The 9044-nt window shown below is 37.2% G+C and overlaps 2 protein-coding genes and 1 pseudogene across 2 annotated transcripts; all 3 read left to right on the top strand.

Moving 5' to 3' along the window:
* LOC114579551 overlaps window positions 1–337 on the top strand; it is a 5277-nt pseudogene extending 4940 nt beyond the window's left edge.
* A 327-nt stretch (window positions 338–664) lies between these two features.
* LOC110106503 (sugar transport protein MST6-like) lies at window positions 665–3152 on the top strand. The gene is made up of 2 exons (XM_020836438.1): window positions 665–798; window positions 2780–3152. The coding sequence occupies exons 1-2, from the start codon at window positions 665–667 to the stop codon at window positions 3150–3152; spliced, it is 507 nt and encodes a 168-aa protein (XP_020692097.1).
* Window positions 3153–4499: 1347 nt separating this feature from the next.
* On the top strand, window positions 4500–8696 carry LOC110106476 (sugar transport protein MST6). The gene is made up of 3 exons (XM_020836405.2): window positions 4500–4635; window positions 4795–5117; window positions 7593–8696. The coding sequence occupies exons 1-3, from the start codon at window positions 4500–4502 to the stop codon at window positions 8694–8696; spliced, it is 1563 nt and encodes a 520-aa protein (XP_020692064.1).
* The last annotated feature ends 348 nt before the right edge of the window (window positions 8697–9044 follow it).

Raw genomic sequence — 9044 nt, 5'->3', positions numbered from 1 at the left:
TTAAAAATACCGTGATTCATCTACAATCGAACTACATTTTGCGATTTTTGGGAAGGGTAACAGTCTTTCTCTTGGTGCGTTTCTTCCGCAAATTCAATTGAGACAGAAAAAACGCGTTGGTGAACTATTTACCCACAATCAAATAGCGAAAGATTTAAGGTTCAGTTGAAACGACCAAACGATGCCACACATATTTTTGGCCTTCTGTGAGATGGTCTTAATCGCATTCTTTTGTTTAGGAGACCTGAAAAAAGTCCCTATCATTGATTCACTGCCTCGCCCCAATAATGGAAACGCAGGATGCAAAGAATCCGAAATTTGTTCGAGTAATTCATAAGACAAATCAACTTAGAAGGTAATACTTCTCTATCGACTGTGCAGATCGAGTTGTGATTATCTCTGAAATCCTTAATGGAGAATGCCGACTCCCTAATTCCGCAATGGATAAACTCGACATGTCACAATAACTTTCACCCAAAGTTTGACCCACACCACTATCCGTTCTATAAATGCCGATTCCCTGCTTCGACCTTTCATCCAGCCCTTCTCGCTCTCCTCCTCTCCTGTCGCTCAGTTTGTAATTATCTCCTTCTCCTGCTCTTTGCAACAAGAATCGTTTATACGGTTTCGTACTTTAAATCATCGGAGTTGATCTGTCGAAGTTATGGCGGGTGGCGGTTTCGTCGATTCCAATGGCGATGACAAAGATTATCCGGGGAAGCTTACCATGTTCGTCTTCTTCACGTGCGTGGTCGCCGCCACCGGAGGCCTAATCTTTGGCTATGACATTGGGATTTCCAATTAGTATCTTGATTAATCCTTTCATTCACTCCCCCTGGATTCTGATTTCCACCAATATTTTAAGGGCTTCAATTGTTCCGCAGATGTTATGTCACGACCCGATCCGATCCGGGACGGATCCCGCTCGCACCAGGTCGCGACACGGAACAAACATACTGACTTACTGACCAGGATCTGGTTATGGAATTTGATTCGGAACTGAATCTTCCAAATTATTCAACTCAAACAGACACAGAGCTACTATGAATCATTAAACGCAGCGGAACTAAACATCTATATTTTCTTTTCCTTAAAACAATCATCTACAAATACAGTACATGGCTTTTAACCAGAAAGAAAGACAGAACAGAAAAGCCATGACTGTACAAAAATCAAAAGTACAAAACAATACCTATACTGATCAGACTCTGAAATCTATTCCTGGACTTCCTTCCCTTTCCCAGAACCTGAAAACCACCAGAAAACAAGAGTGAGCTCAACAGCTCAGCAAAGCAACAAACCTCCAATCAAAATTCTCAGAATCCAAAATCAAACACATCAGACAGAAATCCGTACAGAAATCAGAACAGAATCGGGAAAATATCAAATCGGACAGATCAGAACGAAACAAATCAAATCAGAACAGATACGGACAGATCAAATCAAACAAAACTGAACTGAAACAGAAGTCGTATCAAATCAGAAACAAAACAGATCAAACATATCAGCAACAGAATCAGAATCGTACCGAAATCAGAAATTCAGATCATTTGTTAGAATTGTACAGAAATCATATCATACAGATCAGATCAATTCATATCGTACAGAAATCAGAATCAGATTTGCTTACAGAACAGGTACGAAAATCAGAATCAGATCAAATCAGATATCATATATTATTTAATTCATAACTAAATGCCCTGACACTGACGGAATCTCGACGGATTCCGGCACCTTATGCCTCCCTTTGTGCTCACGCCACCAGAACAGATGTGCTATAGCACCAGAACAGAATTCATCGGATCCGGAACAGAATATATGTTAAATTTTAGATTTGAGCTCATTTCAGATTTCTCAAACACTAACTGAATCTCATAGGATCCATGCCCCTTATAACTCCCTTTTTATAGCATATACATATAGTATATCAATTCAGAAAAAATCCGGACAAATCAGAAATCAGACAAAAATCGGGTAGCACAACGGCAGTATACGAAATTTACACAATTTTCCTGAAAATCACAAAATACCAAATTTGCACAGAATATAGATAATAACATTTCAGAACATTTATTCTACTGCACAGAAAATTTTCAATTACACAGAAAAATCCAGTCGACTAAAAACATCGTCGAATCAAAAATATCCGGACAAAAATCTTCAGAAAATAACCAAAAAGTGCACACTCGGCACGTCAACAATATACAGAAAGTTACACGGTAAAAACTGAACCAATCAAAAGATACGGACGAAAATCACTAACGGAAATAAAATCCGAACAGAAAATACCGCCAAACACAACAGTTCTGAAAATTGAGAAAGGCGGAATGTGCCTTACCTTGCGTACAGCAATTTCCTGAACAGTCTCGTCGGACGAAAACGGCTCCGCGTCGTCCGAAAATCAACTTTTTCGAAAGATTCCTCGACTTTCTCTCTCCTCAAAAAGATATTTTCGTTTTTATGATTTTCTCTCTCTTCAAAACGATTGATTTTAGCTTTATAAGACTCAGATCGGCGGCCGTCAGATCGTCCAGGGACGATCAGACCAATTTTGATCGTCCTGGACGGTTTCTAGAACTATTTTCCGGCCGATATTTTGAACAGTGCCAATCGGCCTTGCCGAAGCCTCGATCGGCCTGGACGATGCCTACAGAAAAACACCTGGAACAAATCTGGGCAAATTCTGGAGCAAATTCTGAACGATCCTGGAGCAGATTTTGATATTTCATGTTAAACCTTTTCTTAATACTATTCCAAAATCTTATTGATTTCATATCGAAGGAGGGGTGACGGCGATGGATACTTTCCTATTGAGGTTCTTCCCGACGGTTTACCACCAGGAAAAGGCGGACCATAGCACCAATCAGTACTGCAAGTTTGACTCGCAACTTTTGACGACGTTCACGTCGTCACTATACCTGACGGTATTGATCGCGTCCTTCTTTGCTTCGACGGTGACGCATGTGCTCGGCCGCAAGTGGTCGATGTTAGGCAGCGGCATCACTTTTCTCGTCGGCGTGGCCCTTAATGGATTTGCTAAAGACCTTGCGATGCTCATAGCCGGCCGCATCCTCCATGGCAATGGTGTCGGTTTTGCTAATCAGGTGAACATCATCGTTAAATTAGTTTTCCGCAACCGCTTCTGCATTTGATTCTCACCTCGTCGTTTATTTTGTGATCAGATTCGAATATTTGTCTTTTTTGTTTTGATATGCGCTTTCTGTTTCCCATAATTGATTTTGATTTCCTATTTTTTAATTGGCGATGTCATTTTGTCCGTTCGAAAAATCGTTAGCAAAATATTTTTTTTCCTTATATTTAACAATTTTCAAATTTATTAGACTGTTTTATTATTATTTATTACTACCGTGATGTAATATAAAAAAGTACATATTAAATTCAAATATTATTTTATTATTAATAGTGAAAGATTTTCTTTTCAAAGTGAAGGAATAAAGCTGAATAAAAAAATTACCATAAAGTTTAAAATAACACCAATATTTTGTTGTCATCTTGTTCTGTTAAGAAAAAGTTGGGTAAGAATATAGAATTAAAATTTAAATCATAATTATTTAAACCAAAATTTTAAATTTTAAAATTAATCATAATTAAACTTTAATTAACATTTCTGAAAAAAAATTCTGCAATTATTACTATAAAAGCTCTTTTATAGTTAAATAATAGAACATAGCCATGCTTTCCGTAGATCTAAAATTTATTTTCTTAATTAGTAAAGAACAATATTGTCTAATTGGACTGCCTTGAATTGGGGAGTGATATAAAAATAATAAAAATATAAAGTTTTAACATTATTAATGTGCCAAATAAGACGAAATTTTCAATACATTTCATTAGCAATTTAGTCCTTAATTAGTTGCGCCCTTAATGTTTTGGATAAGTCCTATTTTCGTCATTAAAATTTGTTGCAGTAAATTGATTGTATTTGTTGGAATTTGAGCAACGCCCTGATGGTTGCTGTATTTCACGCAAACCACTTTATTATTTTGAGATCAGGTACAAAAGTAAATTAAAAAATAAATTATTTGATCAGAATGCCTTAATTTAAATTTACTCAGCCTAAATAAAACTAAATTTTATTATTACAGTTATCTCAAAAAATATTTAATGATTATAATTTTATTTAAATTTAAGTTAGGATATCCGAAATTTGTTCAACTAATTAATAGGACAAATAACCTTATAAGGCAATAATTCTCTATCGAGGTGCACAACCAGAATTCAGACACCCTAATTTTGCAATGGATAAACTCGACATGTCACAATAACTGTCACCCAAAGTTTGACCCACACCACTATCCGTTCTATAAATACCGATTCCCTGCTTCGACATTTCATCCAGCCCTTCTCGCTCTCCTCCTCTCCTCCTCTCCTCCTCTCCTATTGCTCTGTTTGTAATTTTCTCCTTCTCCTGCTCTCTGCAACAAGAATCGTTTATACGGTTTCATTTTTTAAATCACCGGAGTTTATTTGTCGAAGTTATGGCGGGCGGCGGTTTCGGCGATTCCAATGGCGATGGGAAGGATTATCCGGGAAAGCTTACAATGTTCGTCTTCTTCACGTGTGTGGTCGCCGCCACCGGAGGCCTAATCTTCGGCTATGACATTGGGATTTCCGGTTAGTATCTTGATTAATCCTTTCATTCACTCCCCCCTGCATTCCGATTTCCTTTAATATTTTCAGGGCTTTAATCGATCACCATATGAATCAATTGATCCGCCTATGTTAAACCTTTTCTTAATATTATTCTAAAATCTATTTGATTTCATCTCCAAGGAGGGGTGACGGCGATGGATACTTTTCTATCGAGATTCTTCCCGACGGTTTACCACCAGGAGAAGGCGGACCACAGCACCAATCAGTACTGCAAGTTCGACTCGCAGCTTTTGACGACGTTCACGTCGTCGCTATACCTGGCGGCGTTGATCGCATCCTTCTTTGCTTCGACGGTGACGCGTGTGCTCGGCCGCAAGTGGTCGATGTTAGGCGGCGGCATCACTTTTCTCGTCGGCGCGGCCCTAAACGGCTTTGCTAAAGACCTTGCAATGCTCATAGCCGGCCGCATCCTCCTCGGCATTGGTGTCGGTTTTGCTAATCAGGTGAACATCATCCTTAAATTAGTTTTCCACAACCGCTTCTGCATTTTATTTTCACCTCGTCGATTATTTTGTGATCAGATTCGAATCTTTGGATTTATTGTTTTGATATATGCTTTCTGTTTTCCGAAATTGATTTTGATTTCCTAGTTTTTAGTTGGCGATACCACTTTGTCCGTTCGAAAAATCGTTAGCTTCAAATATATATATATATATATATATATAATACTTTATTTTTCTTAATTTTAACAATTTTCAAATTTATTATTATTTATTTCTACCGTGATATAATATAAAAACGTACATATTAAATTCAGAGCTTCAAAAATAATTTTTAATATTTTTGTAAACTATGCCATGTCTTTTTGAAAAAATTATTCTGTATAGAGATCGGACGTAAAACGGTAAAACGCACTGTTAAATATCTTCAATTTTATTATGTGAGATTCATTCTACTTTTTCTAAATACTGCACTGTTTTAAATTCATATTATTTATATATATGATCATTTGCAAAATATTATTTTATCATAAATAGTGAAAGATTTTCTTTTCAATGTGAAGGAATTAAGCTGAATAAAAAAAATACCATAAAGTTTAAAATAAGACCAATATTATGTTGTCATCTTGTTTTGTAAAGAAAAAGTTGGGTAAGAATATCGAATTAAAATTTAGATGTTTTTTATATATCATAATTATTTAAACCAAAATTTAAAATTTAAAAATTAATCAATCTTAAACTTTAATTAGCATTTCTGAAAAAAAATTCTGCAATTGTTACTATAAAAGCTCTTTTATAGTTAAATAATAGTACAAAGCCGATTCTTTCCGTAGATCTAAAATTTATTTTCTTAATTAGTAAAGAACAATATTGTCTAATTGGACTGCCTTGAATTGGGGAGTGATATAAACATAATTAAAATATAAATTTTAACATTATTAATGAGACGAAATTTTCAATACAATTCAGTCCTAAATTTGTTGTGCCCTTAATGTTTTGGATAAGTCCTATTTTCGTCATTAAAATTTGTTGCAGTAAATTAATTGTATTTGTTGGAATTTGAACAATGACCTGATGGTTGATGTATTTCATGCAAACCACTTTATTATTTTGAGATCAGGTACAAAAGTAAATTAATAAATAAATTATTTTTTCAGAATGCCTTAATTTATATTTACTCAGACTAAATTTTATTATTACACTTATCTAAAAAATATTTAATAATTGTAATTTTAATTAAATTTAAGTAAAGATATCAATATCAAATTAAAAATATTTTTTTTGTAAAATCCTATGAATATAAAACTTTTATATTATTTCTATAAATATCTATTTATCGTATTTAATAAAGATATAATACTTATAATCAATATTTATTGGGCTAGATATTTTAAAATGACGGTAGTTATTCTAATTTCCTTTCTCATCTTTTTTCTATTTATGTTCAACTATACCTGTAACATATATTGTTCATTGTAAAATATGTGCTGATTTAGTTGCCCGTAGCTGGGTTTAAAATATGTTGTCGAACATTATTTTTTGTTTTACCACTTAGATAAAAAATCATGCAGCCTTTTAGGCAAATCAAATCAAATAACACTAATTGTAGGGGTGTCAACAAATTAGTTAGGTTTGAACTTCATTTTTCAACCAATTTGAAAAATCGGATTGGGTCAGGGTCAACCCGATAACCTTAATTTGACCTAATATTGACCTATTAACCCTCTTTAGTCACACAGCGCACCCGTGTTGACGTGTTGTTACCCGCTCCTCTCAATCCCTCCAGCCTCCAGGCCGGCCTCGTCGCACTCGCTCCTCCACAAACAAAGCTCACAAGCACCCACACCCGTAGACCGCAACACCTTCACGCGGTTTTCTAGGAGAACAAGACCAACCTCACTCATTCACTCAGTCGCGCACCGCTCGCCCCCTTGCACCCTCGCACTCAACCTCTAGCACTAGCACACTCGACACTTGCATGATACTGCAAGGGCTAACTCCTCTCACATCCTTCACAATTATATATTTGAATGCAACATAAAATATGGGACTTTTTAATGTAGGATTAATTGTTTCTTATACTTGTAATTAAAACATAATGTAAATCTAATTTAAATCACTCAACAAAGATATGAAGAGGAGACAGTGGATCTATTCCCATAGAAAGAAGACAAAAAAGAATATGCTTCTTTGACCTTATAACGGCTAGGACAGAGAAGGTATATTCTTATGTTATTAAAGGTCATTTAGTCAAATTTTCTTATGAGCAAATACTAAGTAAAAACAACAGATAAGAACAATTTGTTGCATTTTATTGATTAATTGTTCGAAGTCCTTCAGAGATAAAATTTAGGAGTTCTAGAATTCTTATACATAAATTGTATGTAAGTTTTTCTTTATACATAAATTGTTTTATTTACATTATGAATAAATTGAAGCTCTGACGGGAATGCCCTTGTTTTGGTTTGAATTTTACAGTCAGTTCCGGTGTACCTATCCGAAATGGCGCCAGCAAAATACCGAGGAACGCTTAACATCGGCTTCCAGCTTATGATCACCATCGGTATTCTAGCTGCAAACCTCATCAACTACGGAACCTCAAAACTGAAGGGGAGCATAGGCTGGCGTGTGAGCCTAGGCCTCGCCGCCGTCCCGGCAGCCATCATCGCCCTCGGCTCCCTCTTCCTCCCCGACACGCCTAACTCCCTCATTGAGCGAGGTCACGATGAAGAAGCCCGCACCATGCTCAAAAGAATTCGCGGCACTGACTACATCCATGCAGAGTTCGAAGACATTAAAGCCGCAAGCGAGGAATCGAAGACCGTGAAGCATCCATGGCGCAACATCATCCAGCGCCGCTACCGTCCACAGCTCGTCATGTCCGTTTTCATCCCCTTCTTCCAACAGCTCACTGGGATCAACGTCATTATGTTCTACGCCCCCGTTCTCTTCAAAACCATCGGCTTTGGAAACGACGCCTCGCTTATATCCGCCGTCATCACTGGTCTCGTCAACCTGTTTTCCACTCTTGTCTCCATTGTCACCGTCGACCGCCTTGGCAGACGCAAGCTCTTTCTCCAGGGTGGAGTGCAGATGATTGTTTGTCAAATAGTGGTCGGTACGCTTATTGGTGTTAAGTTTGGGACATCAGGCCAGGGCTCGCTGTCGGGTACTTACGCGTCTTTTGTGGTGGCTTTTATCTGTATCTACGTCGCCGGGTTCGCGTGGTCGTGGGGGCCGCTCGGCTGGCTCGTTCCGTCGGAGATTTTCCCGTTGGAGATCCGGTCGGCGGGGCAGAGCATCAATGTTTCAGTAAACATGCTATTCACTTTTATTATCGCGCAGGCCTTCCTTGCTCTTCTTTGCAGGCTCAAGTTTGGCCTTTTCTACTTCTTCGGTGGCTGGGTGTTGGTTATGACAACCTTCATCGCACTTTTTCTCCCGGAGACGAAGGGAGTTCCCATTGAGGAGATGGTGCTCGTATGGAGGGGACACTGGTTCTGGAGTCGGTTTTTTGACGAGGAAGACGGAGGCGACGCTAGTTCATTAGCTGGTGTCGAGATGGCCAAGCCGAGCGTATAGAGCATGATCGCGCTGCTTATGTTCTTGATCCTTTTTTAATTATGAGACTAAGATAGTTAATCGCTATTAAAACTACTGTTATTTTGTCGATTAATGCGTTTTCTTTTACCTGCACTCCATAAATTTTTTGGTTAAGTGGGCGAGACCTATATATAAATATGACATGATTAGTTCGATTTGATATTGTGACTTTTATTTTTGTTGGGACCTTATTGAGCGTGTGCACTGTAATGCTTGAATTTACCCTTATTTTGTGATGAGCTTTCATTGGAATTAATGAGACTTTTTATTAATTAAATGATGCAGAGATCATGATCTGTGAATGTTTGATTATGCTTATCTTTCTTG

Source organism: Dendrobium catenatum, unplaced genomic scaffold, assembly GCF_001605985.2.
Source record: "Dendrobium catenatum unplaced genomic scaffold, ASM160598v2 fragScaff_scaffold_488, whole genome shotgun sequence".
Classification (NCBI taxonomy): Eukaryota; Viridiplantae; Streptophyta; class Magnoliopsida; order Asparagales; family Orchidaceae; genus Dendrobium; species Dendrobium catenatum.
This window is presented reverse-complemented; position numbering and strand designations above follow the sequence as displayed.

Coding starts and splice junctions, on each gene's coding strand:
- LOC110106503 (XM_020836438.1), top strand. CDS start 665: ATGGCGGGTGGCGGTTTCGTCGATTCCAATGGCGATGACAAAGATTAT. Junction 799..2,779: donor GGCTATGACATTGGGATTTC/CAATTAGTATCT, acceptor ATTTCATATCGA/AGGAGGGGTGACGGCGATGG.
- LOC110106476 (XM_020836405.2), top strand. CDS start 4,500: ATGGCGGGCGGCGGTTTCGGCGATTCCAATGGCGATGGGAAGGATTAT. Junction 4,636..4,794: donor CTATGACATTGGGATTTCCG/GTTAGTATCTTG, acceptor TTCATCTCCAAG/GAGGGGTGACGGCGATGGAT. Junction 5,118..7,592: donor GTGTCGGTTTTGCTAATCAG/GTGAACATCATC, acceptor TGAATTTTACAG/TCAGTTCCGGTGTACCTATC.